The 25,956-nt window shown below is 38.7% G+C and overlaps 2 protein-coding genes across 2 annotated transcripts; both read left to right on the top strand.

The window, feature by feature from the left end:
* The first annotated feature begins 15,102 nt into the window (after positions 1-15,102).
* On the top strand, positions 15,103-15,420 carry LOC120072017. The gene has a single exon (XM_039024440.1). The coding sequence runs from the start codon at positions 15,103-15,105 to the stop codon at positions 15,418-15,420; it is 318 nt and encodes a 105-aa protein (XP_038880368.1).
* A 7,221-nt stretch (positions 15,421-22,641) lies between these two features.
* On the top strand, positions 22,642-23,157 carry LOC120072016. Its single transcript, XM_039024439.1, has one exon. The coding sequence runs from the start codon at positions 22,642-22,644 to the stop codon at positions 23,155-23,157; it is 516 nt and encodes a 171-aa protein (XP_038880367.1).
* Positions 23,158-25,956: the final 2,799 nt, after the last annotated feature.

Below are 25,956 nucleotides of genomic sequence, written 5' to 3'. Positions count from 1 at the left end.
CGGTAAGGCGTGACATGTTGTCGTTGACGGTGACGAGACGAATGCATGAGAGAGGGTGAGAAGTTGAAAAGAAATGAAATGGCATTAGCCATTAAGGCGCATTTAAAAGAAAAGAAACATCAATTACCAAGGCCACGTGTCAAAAAGAAATGCCATTGATGGTCATGGACTGGGAGGCTGGGAGTGGGGTGGGCGGCTGGAGTGTATTTCTTGGGTCGGTTTGATTCGAACCGAACGTTTATATAATAAATCCGAGAATCGAACCGACCTATTCGGGTTTATTAATAAAACCCAAATCAAACCAATTTTCTTTAAACCAACCCAAACCAGCTGGGTTGAATTGGGTTGCTCGGTTTTTCTGGTTTTCGATTTTTTTGAACACCCCTACTACGTATTTATGGATTTTGAAGACTTTTGTAGATATTATAGTCTTACTTATGGATTTTGTAGACTTTGAAAACATTGTTGCTTTTATTTTGAATTTTGTAGACATTATGCTCTTTCTTGTGAATTTTGGAGACTTGTTTTGTTATCATAAATTTTGGATATTGTTATTGTGGAATCTTATGTGTTAGCATTTTTATTGGTGAATAGTATTTTAATTTGATTCCATGTATGTTTCTTTTATTTCAATGAATATTATATAGTTGATTCATATCTTTGAACATTATTTATTAGGGTATTTAATATCTTCCATATGGGATCACGAGTAAAGAACTAAGATCCTCTCAAGCGTTTTTACTCAAAGTTTGAGAGGATCTTAGTCGAAGAAATTGGCATAAAAGAAAAGAGAGAATCTATTTTGAAGAAATAAACCTTTATTAAGAACTTACAAAGATGGACACTTTTGGAGAGAATACTCTTTCACTCTCTCAAGACACACTTACTTATTATTCAAAGTTTCTCTCTAACTTTCTTGATTTTCTTTTTTCCTCTCTTTGCTTGCTTGACTTATAAATTGAGCTACACATCCTATTTATAGGCATGAGATCCTTGGAGCCTAAGCAAAAATATCTCTCTAGATTATACTTGAATTCTAAATGTCTAGATATTTCTTGGTTTATTCTTATATAAAGAAATTCTAGAATTCCTTAAACCTAAGGTTGTTCTAGAATAGTTCAAGATTTTCTCCTTTGAGATATTTATTCATAATACAATATAGTTCTAGAAAAATCTAACTTACATTTTTTGTCATATGGTAGGAACCTTCTAGACTAGTTAGTGTTGCTACATATTTTAACACTCCCCCTTAACACTAACTATTATGGGTCGTTCAATCATCCTGAGCTATTGTCAAAACTTTGCATGCTTGTTTGTTGGTAGCTCTTTTGTGAATATATCTGCAATTTGATCTTCTGTCTTTATTAACTTCATCTCAATCTCCTCTTGAAGTACCTTTTCTCTAATGAAATGGTAATGTACCTATACATGCCTGGTCCTTGCATGGAATACAGGATTCTCAACTAAGCGAACTGCATATTGGTTGTTGCAGTATAAAGTCACTGCATGATTAATTTCTTGGTGCAAATCCTTCATTAGTTGCTTTACCCACATATTCTCTTGTGATATCATGGTCGTTGCTCTATACTTTATCCTTTTGGTAGATAATGCAATTGTTGCTTACCTCATGCTATACCAAGAAACTGCTCCACAACCAATTTTGAACGAGTAACCAATAGTTTATCATCGTGTATCATGCTCTCTTGCATAATCCGCATCACAGAAGCCTTCTAACTTGTAGTGCTCCCATTTCTTATAAAAAAAAGGTCATATTCACTTGTTCTTTTTAGATATTTTAAAATTCTTTAAACTACTTCAAGATAAGACTTCTTCGGATTCTGCATGTAACAACTTACAACTCTGACGGAATATGAGATATCACGTTTCGTTAAGGTGAGGTAGATTAAACTACCTACCAATTAGCGATACATCATTGAGTTTGTAAGATATTTACCTTCATGTATGCAGAACTTTTTGTTAACCTCCATTAGTGTAGATATTGGCTTGCAATCACTCATGCCATACTTTTGCAGAAGATCCTTTACATACTTTTGTTGCCCAAGGAACAATCCTTTTTCTGAGCGTTCCACCTCTAGTCTAAGGAAATGCTTTAGTTCTTCAAGCTCTTTCATTTCAAATCGAACTAGCAGATTCTGCTTTACTTGTCGAACTTCTTCTATGTGGTATTCTGTTATGATTAGATCATACTCATGACTAATATGATTGTGACATTTGAGCCTTGAGCTTTGGCAAATAAGCTGGAATCAGCTGGAGCTACTACAAAGCCACTTTCAACTAGAAACTCTACAATTTTCTCGTACTAGGCTTTTGATGCTTGCTTCAAACCATATAAAGCCTTTCTCAACTTGTAGATGTAGTCATGATGAGCTTCATCCTTAAATTCTTTTGGTTACTCCATATATATTTCTTGATCTAACTCTCCACTTAAGAAAGTGTTCTTAACATCCACCTGTTGCACCTTTCATCCCTTACTAGCAGCAAGTGTTAATAACTTGAATAGTGGTGAGTTTTGTTACAAGTCTGTGTTGGGGTTGATGCCCTAAATCTCATAGGGTCCTATAGTTTTTAAATACGTGTATGAACAAACATTTGTGATGTAATAATATGAGATATTTTCTTCACTGTTGTCTATGAAATATGAGATAGTTTAGTTGCATTAACCACAAACCAATAAACTAAGATCCCTGGTTATCGTAGTAACTTAAGCATGCATGTGGAGACATACAAGTGGATCATGTCTTAAGTGATAACCTAAATGGTCTGTAGTATCTGGTGACACTATGATACGACCCGCTTTGTAGATGTTACAAGTGTTATACACTGCTACAGATGGTCTGATCCTGATCATTCATGTGGAGACATGTGAGCGGGGGTATCATATACAAAGGAGTTTGTATAAGACCAGACCACGAAATATTTGGTCTCGTTATATAACGTCGTTCATGACAGAGACTTTCATTTCACTAGGATGACCATAGGTAACATGACCTTAATCCTGAGTAAGTTGGAAACTCGTGCCTATGAGGGTGGTCCTTTGATTTGCATAGGTGCAAGTGGCCAGATTGCCGACTTAAACCTACCACTTTGGGATTTGTCTCATTGGGGAGCTGGGAACTCAGCTACACAAGAAGGAATTCACTCCTTCCCCAAAGCAAGGGTAAGTAGATAGATTGCTCCCTTAAAGGTTGATTCTGAGGCTTGAACAATGTCACGCCACACACTTTCGAATGGCCCGAGAAATGTTAACTCGTAGTAGGACTATAATGTATTGTTTATTAGAAGAATCAGTGGTACTTAAAGAGTTAGATGTAACTATAGGAGAAAAACGGTAATTTGGCCCAGCTGTGAAGGGTTATCGTACTGTTGATTGGTTATATCCAATGGACCCAGGAATATATCTGTCGTGCGAAGAGTGCAGTTGTCGGGCTTTAGTGGAGTGCCCAACAGTTAATAGATGGTGGATATCATGATTAAAGAGTTTGGTCAGTTATTCATCTACTGTTGGAGCTTCAAGCTACAGGTCCATAAGGTCCCCTTGGTAGATCAATGGATTCAAGTTGAGAATCAATTTTTTGGGTTAGTTTGAAATGTTCAAATTAACAAGAGGGAGTTTGCGTATATGATATAATTAACTTGTTTCAATTATATATAATATAATTGATTTGATGTATTAGATACATTAATTGGAGGAATTGATATAAATATGATTTATATTAAATAAAGGAAAAAAGAACTATGGTTTAAATATTACATATGATGTGATATTAAAACTATAGGTTACAAATATAATATGATAAGTTAGTTATTATATTTATTTATAATAAAAAAAATTATGAGATAATTGTTTTAGTTGGTCATTTCTTTTCTCCATTAACCGTGCAACTAGGAGGTTAATTTTAGTTTTTAATAATTAAAGAATAAAATGAAAAGAGTTTTCATTTTTTTTTTTTGAATAATCGCTTCATTATCACATTACTAATCGATCGGGCGAAAGAAAGCTATACGATAGCCCTTTTGAGGGACGATATGATCGAGCGAGAGTTTGCTAGATGATTGCTCACGAAAGAAAGAGATTGTTAGATGACTGCTTATGAGAGCGAGAGTTTGCTAGATGATTACTAGACGATCGAGTACCCACTGTCTATACGATAGACTAAACCTTTCTCCCACTTACTCGATCGTGTAGCTCGATCGTATACATTCTCCTTCCCTCTACCAAATTCACACAGAGCCCACACCTCTTGCATTCTCACTCCGAGAATACCAAGTTTATCGAGTGGTAGTGTCGAGGGTTGTCATTCAAGGATCAAATAGTTCTGATGGTGACGAGAGTAAGAGTTTGCTAGAATCGATTTGCGAAAGACGGAGTTTGCTAGACAATTGCTCCTCGTTTCTTTGTGTTCGTGATCGTTAAAACTTCGCCAGGACTCCTAACAAGTGTAGATCGAGGGAATACGTGAAGAAAAATTCTTCAAAGGTATTTCTCTTGATTCCCTTTGTTTTAGTAAGAAAGCATGTTGTAATTTTCTCTATAATGCATAACTGTTCTTGTATGTTTATGAATGTGATTATTCTTTCATAATGGGCTTGGAAAGATCTTGCTTCTGCTCACTGGTTCTCTACAATAAGAGATTCTTCAATTGGTATCAGAGCCAGGTTGTTCTGATATTCCAAATCCATTGATGTATTAAATTGTATTTACATTCTTAATGGGTTGTAAGCATGTCTACATTATATTTAAGTGTTAAATGTATTTATGGATGTGGATTAATGGAGTTTTTGAGATCATTGCCTCTGGTTATTGCTTTCTTTTACATTTCAAAGTTAATTGTAAGGGCCCCTGTGTTTTTGGGCATATTAACTTGCTATCGAGTTTGTAATTCAAAGAGTTTGAGTCTGTAAGAGTTGCTCGTGATGAAGATTCAAGGCATGGAGATACAGTTTACTTCGAGGAAGAAGAAGACCAAGATTTGGTCAGATCGTGTAGTCTAGGCTAAATGAACGAGTAAAGTGTTTACTCGATCGGTTTGCATTGGCTACTCGATCGTGTAAACAATGGGGGTAAACGATCGTTGAGTATGGGATACTCGTTGCATGGTAGGCGCATGCACTAAATGATCGTGTAGGCCAACATGCTTCATTTCATAGTCACTGGCTACTCGATCACTCGGTAAGTGTTACTTGGCCCTTGCTCCTCGATCATTTAGGCAAGTGTTAATATTCAATGCGCTGCATGATCAAGTGGCCTTCATGTTTCATCACATAGTCAAAGGTACTCGATCATTGCTACACGATCATGGTTACTCGACCAACTTTACTAGACGATCACAAGGGAAAGCTACACGATCAAGAAGCGAGGCTTTGCCCAGGTGGTTCAAGACCCGGTTTGCCTGTTTGAACCGGTTTACTTGATGGTTTATGTAATAGATAGCTTTTTTATTTCTGATTTTTTAGGCTAATCATCCCAGTTCATTAATTTTGGTGAATGTACATGAGATGTAAGTTTAAATTATATGTCATATAGTATGCCATATTGTTTTAAATCCCACCATAACTTATGCATTTATCATGCATCATCTCTATATTGTAAGAGTTATGATGTAGTAGTTTGCATGATTAAATTACTTTAAAGCATGATCATGCATCATATAATGTAAAAGTTATATTTATGCATGCATTAAGCATATTCATGCATCATCTTTATATTATAAATGTTATAGTATAAGGGTGTATGAAAGCATGTATGCTTAGTTCATTACTTCTTTATATAATAGTTATATATAGTAATGAATGGACATTGCATGAAGCATGAAACATAGGTTAAATTTATAATAGTTATAAATACCTAGTCTGGCTTAGCAATGTGGATGATTTTGGTTGTTTCCCTTTTATAAGAGTTATAATGGAACTTAGAACTAAAATCAATAAGAAAGACATGCATGCAAACTTATGCTTGAATCATTTTTTAAAAGAGTTTGAAAATTTGATGGAGATAGACCTAAGATCACGGTTCTAATGAGATTAGAAACCTAAGTTAATCTTTTAATCAGCTTAGTAGGATTAAATTGACTAATAAAAGATTAAATATGTATCAAATCTATCTATAAGGGACCTTTTGTCTAAGGTGGCTTTTATCTAGGTTGGGGTACTTAAGCTGACGGAAACGGAATATCCTTACCTGGGAACCTACCTGGAAAGGTGAATTAGATAGATTTGATGATAGTTTGTTAAAGTGTTTAATGGGACTTGATTCGAACTTGTTTAATTATCAAAAGCAAGAATTTTTTTTTGAGCAAATTAAACTTACACTTAGATAAAATCAGTAACCAGATTGTCTAAGTTAATGAATCCCTAGGTTAACATTCAGTGGGAGGTACTTGGGTATATGATACTTCACTTAAACCTATTCACGTTTCACCCTAATGTATACACCGTGAGATTTATCCTCTGCCTTGAGGCACCCTGGGCGTGTCCCCCTAAAGTATGGTGTTTGGGTAGGTCAATATCAAGGTAAATTGAGTGAATAATTGTAAGTTGGAATGAAAGGTGTGACAATATATCCCATGATTTCTCTAATTAGGTTGGATAACTTTTTGTGCATCGCCTCGAGGCACCCTAGGAATGTCCCCCCTAAAGGATGGCAGTTTTGCACTACTCTTTATTTGATCTCCTGTATAGGATAAGGTCGCTTTAGTCTCTTGTGCTAATCTACTTTTTCCCTATGATGGGCACAATAGGGTAGGACTCAAGGACCTAAAATGAGGGGTTACGCTTACACATAATTGTTAAAGGTTAACAGTTCTGTACCGGAAAATGGTGACTGTTAGAGTCAGTTACAAGAGTTGTTTCTGTCTAATGGTTGAGAATATCTCATCCCAGTGAAATGGCACTTGATCACCCCACCGATGACTTTTGTCCTGCCTCGCTGGGGCATCATTGCAAAATAGATGTCATTTCACTTAGGGTACATTAGAACTATTTTGCTAAAACTAAAATTGGTGTTAAAAGTGGTAATGCATAGACTTACTAAGTTTGTTCATGTTTTTTCAACAACTTTTAAAATGGCAACAATCATGTTATCTCTGTTAAGTACTGACAAATTGACTGGCGAAAACTATGCTAGTTGGAAAAACACGATTAATACCATTCTTATCATCGATGACTTGAAGTTTGTCCTTACAAAGGAGTGTCCTCCTATTCCAACTCAAACTACCAATCGAAATGTTCAGGAGGCATATGAGAAATGGACACGGGCGAACAAGAATTCCCGAGCTTACATATTGGCCAGTCTGAATGACATTTTGGCCAAGAAGCATGAGCCTATAGTCTCTGCGCGTGAGATCATAGAGTCCTTATGAAGAACGTTCCGACAACCGTCTGGACAGCTCAAGCATGAAGCTCTGAAATGCATATTCAACTCCAAAATGGAGGAGGGTACATCTGTTTAAGAACACATTCTGAACATGATGATCCACTTTAATATGGCGGAGATGAACGGGGTCCGCATCGATGAGGGCAACCAGATTAGCATCATTCTGCAAACGTTGCCAAAAATCTTCCTACACTTTGTCAGTAATGCTGCATTGAACTAAGTTGATTGTTCCCTTACAACTCTCCTCAATGAGTTGCAAACATTCCAATCCTTGCTGAAAACCAAGGAGAATAAGGTTGGTAAGGCAAATGTTGCTTCATCATCTAAGAAGTTCCATTGAGTTGAACCTTAGGAACTAATTCTGCACCTTCTACTTCTAACACTACTAAGTGGAAGAAGAAGAAGGGTGGTAAAGGGAAAGGGAAGGCATCGGTTAACCCATAACCTGCAGCACAGTGGGGTAGACGACCAACGTCGATTGAAAAAGGAAAATGTTTCCATTGCAACCAGGATGGGCACTGGATGTGGAACTGTCCTCACTGGTTGAAGAAGAAGAAGAAGGCTAAGGCCAAGGCAAAACAAGGTAAATATGATTTACTAGTTTTGAAAACTTGTTTAGTGAAGAATGATGATTCTTCCTAGATTATAGATTATGGGGCCACTAATCATGTTTGTTCTTCTTTTCAAGGGATTAGATCCTAGCGGCAGCTTGAAGTTGATGAGATAACGATGCAAATAGGCATCGGGCATGTCATCTCAACTGTGGCATGGGACGACTCCAGTTAACTTTACAGAATAAATTTATCATTTTGAATGATCTATATGTAGTTCCTGATTTAAAGAGGAACTTAATTTTTGTAAAGTGTTTGATTGAATGTAAATATACTCTCAACTTTTCGGCGAATAAAGTGTTTATTCTGAAAGATGGTGTTGAGATTTATTTAGCAAAATTGGAAATTAATTTGTATGTGCTAAGGTCGTTAGCAACAAATTCCCTCCATAACATAGAGATGTTTAAAACAGTCGTAACTCCAAATAAACGACTTAAGGTTTATCCTAAAGAAAATGCCCAACTTTGGCACCTTCGATTAGGATGCATCAATCTCAATAGGATTGAGAGGTTGGTGAATAATGGACTTCTAAGCGAGTTAAAGGAAACTTCTTTACTTGTGTGCGAGTCATGCCTTGAAGACAAGATGACTAAAAGGCCTTTTACTGGAAAAGATTATTGAGCCAAAGAGAAACCTTTGTGGTTCGATGAATGTGCGAGCCAGAGAAGGCTATGAGTATTTCAACAATTTTACTGATGCTTACTCCCAGTATGGGTTTGTTTATTTGATGCAACGAAAGTCAAAATGCTTGGAAAAGTTCAAAGATTTCAAGGTTGAAGTTGAAAATTCATTTGATAAACGGATTAAAACACTTCGATCAGATCGGGGTGGAGATTTTTTGGATTCTGAGTTCAGAACTATATGATAGAACATGGAATCGTTTGCCAACTCTCAATGTTTGGTACACCTCAGCAGAATGGTATATCTGAGAGGAGAAATAGAACTCTGTTGAAAATGGTTCGGTCGATGATGAGTTACGCTTCCTTATCGGACTCGTTTTGGGGTTTTGCAGTGGAGACTGCAACTTATATCCTCAACTGTGTTCCTTCTAAAAGTGTTGCCAGAACACCTTTAGTTGTGGAACGGGCGTAATGCTAGTTTGCGCCACTTCTGCATCTAGGGTTGCCTAGCATATGTGCTTGAGACTAATCCCAAGAAACTGGAACCATGTTCGAGGCTATGCATATTTGTAGGCTACCCTAAAGGGACATAAGGGGGTTACTTTTATGATCCTAGGGAATACAAGATGTTTGTGTCAACAAACGCTACCTTCCTTGAGGAGGATCATATGAGGGAGTATGATAACGGGCAGAAATGCACGTTATTACAACGCAAAAATATAAAACAATGTGGGAATGCAACAGTAAAATTATGCAAAATCGTGTCCAAAAGCATTAACTTGAGAACAATGCGATCGCATGTACCCAACGCATAAAGTAGCTAATTTACGTATTTTGTGTAGGAAAATGCATTAGTGCAAAGCAAAATTGCGATCTAAGCAAAATTGCACATGCATTGCCCAACGCGTTAGGTTAGAATCTAGGCTTGAGAAATCATATTAGAACCACATAAGTAAGAGATAGAAACTTAGAGATAAGTTATGTTTGCTATCATGCATCGCATGCACCCTAAAAATAGGATATGATAGTATGCGGTCGCCTTGTGTATATGTGTGTCCATCATCGCATGGATAAGAATAGAGGCTTAGACATAATAGACATTATCGTATACATCGCATGCATTCTAAAATTAGCAACTATAGCATTGCATTTAGAGATGACATGCTGTTGTATGTGTATAGCATGATCGCATAACATGAACGCAATCTTAGGAAGTGTTAGCTAAATCCCTCCTCAACCCGTTCCCCACATACTCATTGTAACTTTTGCTATTATTAACTCTTTTCTCAATTCTGCCGCATAGGATTTATACTTTAAACAAACATACCAACCAACTTATTGTTTTGTTTTTCACCGTAAAGGAATCATAACTTACCGTCGCATATTGTCTCAAGTAGTCCCTATGTTCGACCCTGGGCTTACTAGGAAACCTAGTAGGATTTATACTTGGATTTTACTAGGAAAACTTGCATGTGCAACGCATACACCACCATCGCAATATACACCATTATTTGATCATATTCACAACGTATCAAGTTTTTGGCGTTGTTTTCGGGGACTACGGTAGTACATATTGTGCTAACGGTAACTTTTTTATTTTCTTTGCAGCTTTCCATCTCTATGCATTGCCTCTCCTTTGGTAAGGGAAGAAGTGAGTGTCGTATGAGCAAAGGACAAGTTCTTGAGCCCAATTACGATGCAGAGATTGAGAGAACTTTTCGAAGAAGAAGAAGAAATAGCTGCTGACAACAACAAGAGAGAAATCCCGACATGGTGGAGCAACCGGAAGACTGAGTAGGAAATGCAAATAATATCATGGTGAACCCTATTCTCTTGGCAAACGACCGCAATAGGCCCATTCGAGACTATGCGTCGCCCAACCTATATGATTTCTCTAGGAATCATGAAGTCAGCCCTAGACAGATCGAGGTTCGAGATGAAGCCGGTTATGCTGCAGATAATTCAGACTGTCGGAAAGTTTAGCAGTAGGTGTGGCGAGGATCCGCACACCCACCTCCGGAGTTTTATTAAAATCTGCAATACGTTTGTGTTCCCAAATATCTCCGTTGAGGAGGTTCGACTAACGCTGTTCCCATTTTCGCTATGTGACCAAGCACGAAAATGGGCTTATTCTCTCAAACCAAGGGAGATCACATCTTGGGAACAAGTAGTGGAAAATTTCATGAAGAAGTACTCCCCCCTGACAGAGAATGCAAGAAGGAGGAAGTTGATTACTAATTTTGAACAAGATATTGATGAATCGTTCAGTGACGCCTGGACGAGGTTTAAAATACTAGTGCGAGATTGTTCGCACAATGGCTTACCCGATTGTCTCCAAATGGAAAATTTCAACCATGGTTTGAACCCTGCATCGTAGACGGCTGCCAATGCGGCAGCAGTTGGAGGTTTGCTCGACAAGACATACGACGAGGTTAAGAATATACTTGATCGCATTTAGAAGAATCACGAAGACTGGAGAGAAAACGATCAATGACTGAGAATTAAAGATAATGACGCAAGTAATGGAGCCATTGCATCCCTACAAAACCAAATGAATGGGATGATGAATTTAATATAAGGAATCGCAATAATAGCCCAGAAACGCATAGGGGGCAGGTCAACACAATCGATCAAACGAGTGCAAGTTGTGCTACTTGCGGAGAAGCCCATCCAATGAAAGAGTGTCCGAGGAATCCACAATCTTTTTACTTCATAAAAAATAACCCTTTCTCCAATACTTACAACCCTGGGTGGCGAAACCACCCCAACTTTGCGTGGAAAAATCAACAACAAAATTTTCAACCGATGGCGCAAAAAGAAGGGCCACCAGGATTCTTCCTGCGAACAAACGGTCAATCACAAAATCAAACTAGCAGTTCGCAGGCACCACAATCTTCATCTCTAGAGAGCTTACTAAAGCAGTATATTGAGAAGAATGAAACGGTACTCCAGAATCAAGCGACATCAATCCGTAATCTTGAAATTCGGATAGGACAGATTGCGGGCGAGCTCAAAAGTAGACCACAAAGGGTGTTGCCAAGTTTAACAGAGCTTCCGCGTAACTCAGGGAATATGGGAAAGAAGCAATGTCAAGTTGTGACTTTGCGAAATGGAAAAACAGTAGTGAAAGAGAAGAAGAAGCTGAGAAGGACTGTTCCAGTTGCGATGGAACCACAGACCCCGTTGACTCAAGAGGAACCTAAAGAACTGGAGACGATGAAACTGGAAATTGCGTCCACTTCTAAGCCGATGGAATAGGAACGGTGAAAATACAGTTGCCACCATTTTCTCAGAGACTCCAGAAGAAGAAAAATGATGAAGTGCAATATCATCGCTTCATGGACATGCTGAAACAATTGTATATCAACATCCCTTTCACTGTAACGATTGAAAAAATGCCAAAGTATGCAAAGTTTCTGAAGGACATGGTGACGAAGAAAAGGAGCAAGGGTAAGTTCGCAATGGTGGCATTAATGCAAAGTTCAAAAACCATTATTCCACCAAAAATGCGTGACCCCAAATGTTTCACAATACCCTGCTCAATTGGCGGGATATATATTGGTCAAACGATTTGCGATCTCGGGGCCAGTATCAACTTAATGCCTCTTTCAATTTTTAAGCAGCTGAATGTGGGGCAGCTAGCGCCCACAACGATGACTCTCCAACTAGCTGACAGGTCCCTTGTTCATCCAGAAGGGAAGGTAAAGGATGTCTTGGTCTCGATTGACAAATTTATCTTACTGGCGGACTTCATCATACTTGATTATGAAGTGGACAAGGATGTACCCATCATTTTGGGATGACCATTTTTATCCATTGATCGTGCTCAGATTGATGTGTACAAGGGAGAGATCATATTGAGCATGAAAGGAAAGAAGATCAGGTTTGATATTATCAGAGCTATGAAGTACCCGGAAGAAGAAGACCTAACAGATTCCAACAATGAACCCAGTTTGTATGAAGAAGAAAAGTCTGAAGATGAAGATGAAAGAGAGAATGCAACCGCATCTGTGGTAACCTGCAATGCGATCGTGGAAACAACAACCAAAGAATAAAAACTGATAATGAATGAAGAGAGAAAAGCACAAAAACCATCCTTGGAACAACCACCGAAAGTAGAGTTGAAAACCTTGCCAAACCACCTGAAGTATGCTTTTCTGGGGCAAAATGAAACTCTACCAGTAATAATTTCCTCTGCACTTCAAAAAGATCAAGAAAAAGGATTGTTAAGCATCCTAAAAAAGTACATAAAAGCAATAGGATGGACGTTAGCAGACATGAGAGGAATTAGCCCCACATATTGCATGCACAAGTCGAGGAAAATAAAAAATGAGCGATCGAACATCAATGCAGACAAACCCTGCGATGAACGAGGTCGTGAAGAAGGAGATAATCAAATGGTTGGACGCAGGCATTATTTATCCAATCGTCGATAGCACGTGGGTCAGCCCCGTGCAATGTGTGCCAAAGAAAAGAGGGATGACGGTAGTCCCAAATGCAAATAATGAATTAATACCAATGAGGACCATCACTGGTTAGTGGATCTGCATGAATTACAGCAAATTGAATGCGACAACGAAGAAGGATCATTTCCCCTTGCCTTTTGTTGACCAGATGCTAGACCGTCTAGCAGAAATGATTACTTTTGCTTTTTGGATGGATATGCAGGCTACAACCAAATCATGATTTCTCTTGAAGACCAAGAGAAAACCACATTCACCTGCCCCTACGGAACGTTTACGTTTCGACGCATGCCGTTCGGCTTATGCAATGTGCCGAGCACATTCCAGAGGTGTATGATCGCCATCTTTTCTGAGTATCTTGAAGATTCGATAGAAATTTTCATGGACGACTTATCGATGTACGGGCAAACATACGAAGTCTGTCTCAATAATCTAAAGAAGATACTGAGAAGATGTGAAGAGACGAACCTTGTGCTGAACTGGGAGAAGTGCCACTTCATGGTGAAGGAAGGTATTATGCTCGAGCACAAGTCTCCAAGGATGGGCTAGAGGTGGATAAGACGAAGATTGAGGCCATGGAAAAGCTCCCACCTTCAGCAAATGTGAAGGCTTTCAGAAGCTTCCTAGGGCATGCAAGATTTTATCGACGTTTTGTGAAGGACTTTTTGAAGATTGCGCGACAATTGAGTGTGTTGCTAGAGGTAGAAAGAACATTTGACTTTGATGAACAATGCCTCAACGCATTCAAGATACTGAAGAACGCATTAATAACCGCACCTATGTTAGTCGTACCGGACTGGATGAAGCCATTTGAATTGATGTGCGACGCAAGCGATTATGCGATGGGGGCGAGTAGAACCTTGAACCCTGCCCAAACAAATTATACCACCATAGAAAAAGAACAGTTTGTGGTGATCTTTGCGCTGGAGAAATTCAGAGCTTACTTGTTGGGACCAAAGTGATGGTTCACACCGACCACTCGGCAATCAAATATTTGATGACAAAGAAGGATGCAAAGTTGAGATTGATTCGATAGATTCTCATCCTTCAAGAATTCAACATGGAAATCATTGAACACAAAGGGATGGAGAACCAGGTTGTGGACCACCTATCAAGATTAGAAAATCTGGAAGTCGACCATAACTAGTCGGAGGTGAACGCAACTTTCCCATATGAGTAGCTGTTTAAAATTGAAGAGTTACCATGGTATGCAGACGTGGTCAATTTTCTGGTTTGTGAACAATTTCCTACACAACCCACCAAAAGAGGCGACTCAGACACAAATGTAAATCATATTATTGGGACGAGCCAAATCTTTACAAAAGGGGGTCAGACCAGATTTTGCGCCTATNTATTATTGGGACGAGCCAAATCTTTACAAAAGGGGGTCAGACCAGATTTTGCGCCTATGCGTACCAAAAGCTGCTCACCAGCGTATACGGTCTAAATACCATGACTCGCCGTATGGTGGACATTTTGGAGGCCAACGCACAGCAGTAAAGGTGTTGCAAAGTGGATATTTTTGGCCAACTGTATTTAAGGACGCAAGAGACTACCCAATGAAATGCGACTGGTGCCAACGCACGGGAAACATTTCATGGAAGAATGCGATGCCCATGAATATCATCTTAGAATTGGAGCTATTCGACATATGGGGCATAGACTTTATGGGACCATTTCCACCATCCAATGGTCACAAGTACATTATATTAGTCCTCGATTATGTTTCAAAATGGGTAGAAGCGGTATCGTGTGCTGCAAGCGATGTGGCAGTAGTCTCCAAGTTCTTGAGGAAAAATATCTTCACTCGTTTTGGCATTCCACGTGCCATAATAAGTGATAAAGGCTCTCACTTTGTTAATAACATCATCAACAAATTGATGCTCAAGTATAATATCCACCATAAGGTAGCCACTGCATAACATCCATAAATAAATGGTCAAGCTGAAGTGTCCAATAAGGAAATCATGCTAATATTAGAGAAGGTGGTGAAGCCTTCACGAAAAGATTGGGCAATGAAGCTGAACGACGCCTTGTGGGCATACAGAACCGCCTATAAGACATCTATAGGCATGTCCTCATATGCGCTGGTGTTTGGAAAGGCATGCCACTTACCGCTTGAGTTGGAGCATAGAGCAATGTGGGTAGTGAAAAAGTTCAATTTTGATTTAAAGGCCACAGGGGACGCAAGGAAACTTCAGTTGGTTGAGCTTGATGAATGGAGAACTCAAGCATATGAGAATGCCAAAATTTACAAGGAGCAAGTAAAACGTTGGCATGACAAACAACTATGCGAGAAGAATCTCCAAGTCGGACAGAAGGTTTTGTTGTAAAATTCTCGGCTACGACTTTTTCTCGACAAGTTAAAATCACGATGGTCTGGTCCTTTTATAATCAAAGAGGTATTCCCGCATGGAGCGGTTGAGTTATCCAATGAGGATAGGACCAACGCATTCAAAGTCAATGGGCAAAGAGTCAAAATATATCATGGAGATGACTTGCATCGCGAGAAATCCTCCGTGGACCTAAGGAATTCCGACTAAAGAAGAAGTGGGCAGTCTCGACGCAATCATACAATTCAAATTCATCAGGGACGCAATCTTTTTGAAGTACCCTTTGAAATCTTCAGTTCATGAATTCAAGCTACCTCTCTATATCCTTTATCATTTATATATCCTTTTATAATATCAATTGCATCTCTAAAAAAAAAAAAATTACTCTGTCTCTTATATTTTTAACCCTCTCAATGTTTTTTTTACAACAATCATGGTGAACGATTATGGGGGAGCTACATGATAACTGAAAACTGGGACTAGTTCGTTCCGCCATCACAATCGAAGAAATCAGCTCGCCACAAATAAGGGTGCGATCACAAATGCTGTGGGCGACAGAGCAAATTTGGGGGTTATATCTTTTCTTGACTTTGTTTATTCCAAATTTTGTAGTCTCGCTTCTCGTCTTTAACTTTGATAATTTTAACATTCGTCATCCTCTTTAGTTGGCGCAATCATTAAATGTTGATTACTTTTAGTTAGTCCCCGCATTGTTTTTCCATACCAATTATGATTTCAATGATGAAAAACATGCCTCTATTTCTCATCGCATGTACTAGAGTCAACTTAATTTTAGGACTGACAATTCATGAATATTTCTAGAAGTTAGTGGTCCACCAGCTTTCTTTCAAACTGACTTTTACGAAATTTTCTAAGAGCATCGCATGAATTCTTTTAGTCTATCAGCAATGAGGACATTGCTGCATTTAAATTTGGGAGTGTGGTATTTATTTTCAACCTTGCCAAGCTTTAGACATTTCTAAAAAAAAATCATAACGTTGCTATCGGATCCTACTCGTAATTGGATGCCCGCATGACACACCGTGGGGGCAAGCAAAAACGAAGGTAGGAATCGTGATCAATGCATAATAAAGTGATTGTAACTCCGCTGCAAATGGGCATGAGTCTAGACTGAGAAAGGGCACCTTGCTCGAAGTTGGATGCTCGTATGACACCCGTGGGGGCAAGCCAAAACGAAGGCCAGGCACATGGATCAGCGCAAGGTCACAAAACAAAAAAAGAATATATAAACGATGCAAGGATAAAAATCATTTGGAAATACCCCAGTTGAAAAAAAAAAGTTTTTTTGAAATAAATCATGTGATGTTCTGGAAACAAGTAAAGTCTTTTTGAAGGTTAAACTTACGGTCCCTAAATTTTAGAAATATTGTAAGAAGAGACCAGGATAGAAATTAAGAAGATCTTGGGTTCATAAGATTTGAATAAGGAACCTCGAGAAATCTAGGTAAGGAAAAGGCGCTGACTCTCTAAAGAAAAAATATTTAGTTTATGCTTGAGGACAAACATTATTTTAAATTTTGGGGTGTGATAACGGGCAGAAATGCACGTTATTACAACGCAAAGATAGAAAACAATGTGGGAATGCGACGGTAAAATTATGCAAAATTGTGTCCAAAAGCATTAAGTTGAGAATATTATGATCGCATGTGCCCACCGCATTAAAGTAGCTAATTTACACATGTTGTGTAGGAAAATGTGTTGGTGAAAAGCAAAATTGCGATCCAAGGTATGCGGCACCCAAGCACATTAGAAGATTGCGACCGCAAAGTTACGCGATCGTATGCGCTTGCAAAGATCTTCTCAAGAAGGCGTCCGCATAAAGACGGCGCATCAAGATGAAAGCTTAATAAATCATGATGAGACAGAAAGCTGACGACGGTTGAATCCGAATTTAGTTGACAAGCCATTAACGACACACTGTACAAGTACATTCAACTTTTCGGTGACTATTAATCAGCACATCAAACAGAGATTTAGTGACTTCCCATCATTGCAATCATTTGAAAGAAAAGCTCTTCAACCTGAAGCTCTATAAATACCGAAGGCCACCTTCATTAAAGGAGTTCTATTCAGAGTTCAAAATTTTTGAGTTCTCATCCTCCATATACATAGAAGATAGATCATAGATATCTGTAATCTATAATTCATGTACTTAGAAGGCAGAGGTGAGCGAAGAGAGAAGACGCCGAAAGATCGTTCCTGGTTAGCTCAAGAGACTGTCGGGAAGCATTGAGAATGGAGAGAGGGCCGACTCTTGCGAAAGCAAGAACATTCTTTCGGGCATAGTAGAGTAAAACATGGTGTAAAAGCCTCGGAAAGCAAGACATTGCTACCAGGCTCCCTATCCCTACTTCCAATGTCATTCTGTATTCTGATTTTATTTACAAAATGGAATTTGCATCTCTACATCTGTTCAATCTCTTCACAATGCGCATGAGTAACTAAACTTCTGAATGGGTTGAGAAGCACTTAGCTAGCATGACCTAAGATCTTCATTTTATGCGATCATCTTGTCTTATGTATGTGTCCATCACCCTTTAGAGATACTTGAGAGAGTAGTTTAAAGAAAAAACCTAGACTTGAGAGAGTTAGGTTAGAATCTAGGCTTGAGAAAGTCAGATTAGAACCACATAAGCAAGAGAGAGAAACTTAGTGATAAGTTTTGTTTGCTATCATGCATCGCATGCACCCTAGAAATAGGATATGATGGTATGCAGTCACCTTATGTATGTGTGTGTCATTCATCATCGCATAGACAAGAATAGAGGCTTAGACATAAGTCCTATAGACATTATCGTATACATCGCATGTGTTTTAAAATGAGGAACTATAGCATTGCATTGAGAGATGACATGCTGTTGTATGTGTGTAGCATGATCGCATAACGTGAACGCAATCTTAGGAAGTGTTAGCTAAATCCATTCTCAACCCGTTCCTCGCATACTCATTGTAGCTTTCGCTGTTATTAACTCTTTTCTTAATTCTGCTGCATAGGATTTATACTTTAAATAAACATACCAACCAACTTATTGTCTCAAGTAGTCCTTGTGTTCGACTTTGGGCTTACCAGGAAACCTAGTAAGATTTATACTTGGATTTTACTAGGAAAACTTGCATGTGCAACGCATACACTACCATCGCAATATACACCATTATTTCCTCATATTCACAATGCATCAGAGCACAATCCACGAAGTAAAATCATGTTGAGTGAACTTTCCAACGAAACTACTGAAACTTCAACATGAGTTGTTGAAGGGTCTGCTACATCAACAAGAGTTGTTAATGGAAATTCATCTAGTAGGTCAAATCTACCTCAAGAGTTGAGGGAACCTGGAGTAGTGAGAGGGTTGCGAACCCACTTGTTCGCTATATGGGTTTCACTGAAATCTTGGCTATTGTAGCCGATGGCGAGATTGAGGATCCATTGTCTTATAAGAAGGCAATAGAGGATGTTGACCAGGATAAATGGGTTAAAGTCATGGATCTTAAGATGGAGTCTATGTACTTCAACTCAGTATGGGATCTTATAGATCAACCTGATGGGGTTAAACCTATAGGTTGTAAATGGATCTACAAGAGGAAACGGGGTGCTGACGGGAAGGTGCAAACCTTCAAGGCTAGACTTATGGCAAAGGGTTATACATAAGTGGAAGGAGTTGACTATGATGAGACTTTCTCGCTTGTTGCCATGTTGAAGTCTATCTGTATCCTCCTATCTATTGCCTCATATTATGACTATGAGATATGGCAAATGGATGTCAATACTGCTTTTCTAAATGATCTTAAGGAGACGATTTACATGGTGCAGCCCAAAGAATTCATCGCCCAAGGTCAAGAGAAAAAGGTTTGCAAACTAAATCGGTCCATTTATAGACTGAAACAGGCATCTCAATCTTGGAACATATGGTTTGATACTGCGATCAAATCTTACGGCTTTGATCAAAACGTTGATGAGCCTTGTGTCTATAAGAAAATCATCAACAATTCAGTAGTTTTCCTAGTTATATGTAGACGATATCCTACTCATTGGGAATGATGTAGGTTTACTAACTTCAGTTAAGAACTGGCTAGCGACCCAATTCCAAATGAAATTTTTGGAAGAGGCTCAGTTTGTTCTTGGTATTCAGATCTTTCGGGATCAAAAGAACGAAGTGCTAGCACTGTCTCAGGCATCGTACATTAACAAGATGTTGATCAAGTACTCGATGCACAACTCCAAAAGGGGCCTACTGCCTTTTGGCATGGAGTTACATTGTCTAAGAAACAGTGTCCTAAGACGCCTTAAGAGGTTGAGCAAATGAGACGGGTCCCCTATGCATCTACCGTTGGCAATATTATGTATGCGATGTTATGTACTAGACCTGACATCTGCTACGCTGTGGGGATAGTAAGTAGATATCAGTTTAATCCAGGACAGGGTCACTGGACTACCATCAAGAACATCCTCAAGTATCTTCGAAGAATGAGGGACTACATGCTTGTTTATGGATCTAAGGATTTGGTCCTTACTGGATACGTAGACTCTGATTTTCAGACTGATAAGGATTTGATTAGTAAGGGGACGCATTTCCTGGAATCCACTTCAGGATCGGTGTTCACTCTTAATGGCAGAGGTGTGGTATGAAGAAGCACTAAGTAGAGGTGCATCGTTGACTCGACTATGGAGGTCGAGTATGTAGCGGCTTGTAAAGCTGCTAAGGAGGCTGTTTAGCTCAAGAAGTTCCTGACTAATCTGAAAGTTGTTCCAGACATGTCTAGGCCCATCACCTTTTATTGTGATAATAATGGTATTGTGGTGAACTCCATGGAGCCTAGGAGTCACAAATGCAGCAAACATATAGAGTGAAAGTATTATCTCATCTGTGAGACTGTGCATCGAGAGGACGTGATAGTCATGAAGATAGCTTCAAAGCACAACGTTGCTAACCCGTCTATGAAGGCTCTCACGGCTACAATTTTTTAGGGTCACCTATAGAGCATGGGTCTACGGGATCGTCACGGCTCGACTAGGGCAAGTGGTAGATTTTGTACTAGGCCTTAGTGCCCTAGTTTATTGTTTTGTACTTTTTTTTATTTTGTACACCCACTTGCTTTAAGACAATAAGATTGTTGAGGTTGATGCCTTAAATCTTGGGGTCCTGTGGTTTGTAAACATGTGTATGAACAAACATTTGTGATGTAATAATAAGAGATAATTTATGTGATGTAATAATATGAGATAATTTCTTCACTGTTGTCTATGAAATATGAGATATTTTAGTTCCATTAACAATAAACCAATAAACTAAGATCCCTGGTTATCGTTGTAACTTAAGCATGTATGTGGAGACAGACAAGTAGATCATGCCTTAAGTGATAACCTAAATGGTCTGTAGTATATAGATAAAGGAAGGAAACCTTATCCTGGTGACACTATGATACGACCCACTTTGTAGATGTTACAAGTGTTGTAAAGTGCTATAGATGGTCTGATCCTGATCATTCATGTGAAGATATACGAGCGGAGGTATCCTATACAAAGGAGTTTGTATAAGACTTGATCACGAAATGTTTAGTCTCATTATATAACGCCGTTCATGATAGAGACTTTCATTTCACTAGGATGACCATAGGTAACATGACCTTAATCCTGAATGAGTTGGGATCTCCTACCTATGAGGGCGGCGCTTTGATTTGCATAGGTGCGAGTGGCCAGATTGCTGACTCAAACCTACCACTTTGGAAATTCTTCTGATTGAGGAGTTGGGAACTCAGCTACACAAAAAGAAGTTCACTCATTCCCTGAAGCAGGGTTAAGTAGATAGATTGCTCTCTTAAGGGTTGATTCCAGGACTTGAATAATGTGGCGCCACACACTTTCTCATGGCCCGAGAAGTGTTCACTCATAGTAGGACTATGATGTATTGTTCATTAAAGGAATCTGTGGTACTTAAGGAGTTAGATGTAACTACAGGGGCAAAATGGTAAATTGGCCCAACTGTAGTTACGAGCAATCTGTGAAGAGTTATCGTACTGCTGATTGGTTATATCCAATGGACCCAGAAATATATATGTTATGTGAAAAGTGCAATTTTCGGTCTTTAGTGGAGTGCTCGACAGTTAACGGATGGTGAATATCGTGATTAAAGAGATTGGTTAGTTATTCACCTACCGTTGGAGCTTTAAGGTAGGTTCATAAGGTCCCCTTGGTAGCTCAATTGATTCAAGTTGAGAATTAGTTTTTGGGTTAGTTTGAAGTGTTTAAATTAACAAGAGGGAATTTGATTATATATGATATATCTAAATTGGTTCAATTATATATGATATAATTGATTTGATGTATTAGATACATTAATTGGAAGAATTGATATAAATATGATTTATATTAAATAAAGAAGAAAAGAAATATGGTTTAAATATTACATATGACGTGATATTAAAACTATAGATTATAAATATAATATGATAAGTTAGTTATTATATTTATTTATAATAAAAACATTTATGAGATAATTGTTTTAGTTGGTAATTTCTTCTCTTCATTAATCGTGCTAGTGAAAGGTTAATTTTCGTTTTTAATAACTAAAGAACAGAATGAAATGAGTTTTCATTTTTTGAATAATCGCTTCATTATTGCATTACTAATCGATTGAGCGAAAGAAAGCTATACGATAGCCCTTTCAAGAGACTAAACAAACGAGCGAGAGGTTACTAGTGGAGAATGAGAGTTTGCTAGACGATTTCTCATGAGAGAGAGAGATTGCTAGACAATTGCTCATGAGAGCGAGAGTTTGCTAGACGATTGAGTACCCACTGTCTATACGATAGACNCAATTGCTCATGAGAGCGAGAGTTTGCTAGACGATTGAGTACCCACTGTCTATACGATAGACCAAACCTTTGTCCTACTTACTCGATCGTGTAGCTCGATTGTATACATCCTCCTTCCCTTAACCAAATTCACACAGAGCCCACACCTCCTAGATTCTCACTCCGATAATACTAAGGCTACGCGTGGTAGTGTCGAGGGTTGCCATTCAAGGATTAGACAGTTTGTGATTATGACGAGAGTGAAAGTTTACTAGACAATTGTGACGAGAGCGAGAGTTTGCTAGACAATTGCTCCTCGTTTCTTTGCGTTCATGATCGTTAAGACTTCACTCGGATGCCTGACCAGTGTAGATCAAGGGAATACGTGAAGAAGAATTCTTCAAAGGTATGTCTCTTGATTTCCTTTGTTATGGTGGTTTTGGCTTTAAAGTTGTGGAGACATTACCTATTTGGAGACCGCTGCCGAATATTTACAGATCACAAAAGCTAAAATATCTCTTTGATAAAAAAGAGTTGAATCTAAGACAACGAAGATGGATTGAATTGATTAAAGATTACGACTGTTCCATCAAGTACCACCCTGGTAAGGCTAATGTTGTAGCTGATGCGCTAAGTAGGAAATCCTCGGGACCCAAGGCCGTTATTGGTTCAATAAGAGGAATGTTATTGCAGGAGTTCAGGACTTCTAGAATCGCCTTATCAGTGGAACTATCAGGAGGCATGATACCTACTTTCCAGATAAGGCCTACCTTAGTAGAAAACCTTAAGCAGGATCAGTTGAAAGACCCTGATCTTCAGAAGATTGCTGATGATGTAAGTAAGGGCATCAGGGTTGACTTTCAACTGGGAGTAAACAATGTACTAGAAAAAGAGGGGAGAATGTGTGTGCCTAACAAGCTATAGCTTAAACAAGCCATTCCCGAGGAAGCACATAGTTCCGCCTATGCATCCAGGAAGCACCAAGATGTATAGAACTTTGAAGAAATCTTGTTGGTGGCCTGGGATGAAGAGAGACAGAGCAGAATATGTGGATCGATGTATAATCTATCAACAAGTAAAACCTGAGTGACAAAGACCAGCAGGATTACTCAATCCACTCCCAGTGCCTGAGTGAAGTGGGAGCATGTGACAATGGACTTTCTATTTGGAATGCCTAAGACACCCTCAGGATTCGATGGCATTTGGGTAATAGTCAATAGACTAACCAAGACGGCCAAGTTTATATCAGTAAAAGTTACTTTTACACTAGATCGTCTAGCTAAGATTTATGTGGATAGGATAATCAGTCAATATGGAGCTACAGTGTCGATAGTATCAGACCGGGACTCGAGGTTCACTTTAAAATTTTGGCCTAGTTTACAGAAGGCTATGGGCACTAAATTGCATTTAGTACGGCTTTTCATCCACAAAAAGATAAACAGTCGGAAAGAACTATACAGACACTGGAAGATATGTTAAGAACTTGTGTGTTACAATTCAAAGGAAGTTAGGATACACACTTACCGTTGACTGAATTTGCATACAACAATAGCTACCATTCTAGTATCGGAATGGCTCCTTATGAAGCATTGTACGGCCGACCTTGCAGGACCCCAGTATACTGGAACGAAGTCGGAGAACGACAATTACTTGGTCCAGAATTAGTTCAACAAACAACAGAGAATGTGAAAATTATCAGGGATAATCTTAAGGTGGCTCGCGATAGACAGAAGAGCTATGCTGATAAGCGAAGAAGAGAACTAGAATTTGAAATCGAAGATCAGGTATTTCTTCGGTTGTCCCCATGGAAAGGAATTCTCTGGTTTGGGAGAAAAGGGAAGTTAAGTCCACGATACATCGGACCATATGAAATTGTGGAACGAGTTGGTCCAGCAGCATATAGATTGCAGTTGCCGATTGAGCTAGCTCGTATTCACGACGTATTTCATGTGTCAATGTTAAGGAGATATGTGTCTGACCCTATGCACATACTAGCAGCACAACCAGTAATTTTCAAAGAGGATTTATCTTACGAGGAAGAGGCCATCGAGATTTTAGACAGAAAAGACCAGGTACTCAGAAATAAGACCATTCCTTTGGTGAAGGTATTATGGCATAATCATGAAATCGAGGAATCAACCTGGGAACCTGAAGAGCAAATGAGAAAGAGATATCCTCAACTTTTCAAATGACATATCAGGTAAATTTCGAGGACGAAATTTCTTCTAAAGGGGAGATGATTGTAATCCCCGAACTCTAGGTTCCCTAGATAAACATGTTTAGCCAAAGGAATGTTATATTACATATTTATTAAGTAGAAATTCATGTTTATTTATAGGGATTATGACGAAATGGAAGGAAAATATATTAAATGAAGAAACTCAATCATTAGTTTGGCTAAAGGCACTAAGTGTGGGGTGATGTGGCTATCTACTCTTTGAACTCAGGAAGCGGTAGAAAGATTAAAAGGGAAGTGAAACTTCAAAAGCATGGTTTCAGCAATTGACATGAGCAAACTTAGTGAAATAGATGCCATTTGAAATCTGAGAGAATCTAGATTTCAAAGTTGTCCTGCCAAAGAAAGATTGCAAGAGGAGAAGAACATAAGTGGAGAATCAGAAGAGGCAGAACCTCAGATTAATCAGGGCCCGAGGTGAAGATTGGAAGATCCAGGTCAAAATGTAAGGAATTTTTAGCTGAAATTTTAAGGTAAGAAAACTCAATTCTAAATAAGTTTGTAGAAGAAAGTTTTTTTAAAAGAGCTCTGGATTTTGAGTTATGAATTTTTGAAATTGTAACAGGGAATCGGTGCATAAGCAGATAGCTGCTTGGGAAGAACAAGCATACAGCTCACCGTGGAGAGTTATAGCGAGATATGGGAATGAGGATCTCGCTTATGAAGGAAATCTCACTGATTTTGTGATGAGGATCTCTCTCTAAAAGGAAATCTTGCTAGAAATTTGGCTGAGTATCGATTGTAAGGTGAGTATCGCTAGAATGAAAGTTGCCAGGAAAAAGCTTGATCTCGCTCGTGAGGATCTTGTTGATCTCGCTCATGAGGATCTCGCCAGTAAAGCTGTCTTTGTTGATGAAAGTTCCTTTAGTAAATGAACTATTTGAGGTATTTTACTAAGAATTCTAAGTAGTTTAATCGGGAATTATGTCCTTTCAGGCCAAGAAGAGCTAGGAGAGGCGTATAAACCGTTAAGAGCCCTAACGAGTGGTGAGTGATTAAGTGAATTAATGTCTCCAATACTTATGCATATAAGATCAAGTAAGTTATAGTGACATTAATGATGAATTTATACTCCTTCAAGCAATAAATGGTTGGAGAATAACTTAACGCATGTTTCCCGACTTGTATATGTGTAACAAAGGCCAAGGTATGTCATGTAGTCATTACAAAAGTTAAGTTTCTAATGTTGAAATATGCTTCCTAGAGGAAGGCTATGAGAGAATGAGTTCTTGTGTAGATGGTAGGCAATAGAAATTAACTTGATGCTACAAAATACCACGGTACCGAAGGACATTTGAGAAGGTACCTAACCAACTTGATACCGAAGGACATTTAAGAAGGTATCTGAGCGGAAGTACCTAAGGTATGACGGTACTTTGTATGGACACGTGCACGTAGGCAGTTCTGAATGAGAGACCGAAGTATGGGTCTCTAGGCCGGTATTAAACATTGGAAGCTAGAGCATTTAGGCTCGTTCTCAACTAGGG

Source organism: Benincasa hispida, chromosome 2 (genome assembly GCF_009727055.1).
Source record: "Benincasa hispida cultivar B227 chromosome 2, ASM972705v1, whole genome shotgun sequence".
Classification (NCBI taxonomy): Eukaryota; Viridiplantae; Streptophyta; class Magnoliopsida; order Cucurbitales; family Cucurbitaceae; genus Benincasa; species Benincasa hispida.
The sequence above is the reverse complement of the archived record's forward strand: the minus strand, read 5'-3'. Positions and strand labels throughout refer to the sequence as shown.

Excerpts from the sequence above, each read along its gene's own strand:
- LOC120072017 (XM_039024440.1), top strand. The coding sequence starts at position 15,103 with ATGAAGCTGAACGACGCCTTGTGGGCATACAGAACCGCCTATAAGACA.
- LOC120072016 (XM_039024439.1), top strand. The coding sequence starts at position 22,642 with ATGTCTCTTGATTTCCTTTGTTATGGTGGTTTTGGCTTTAAAGTTGTG.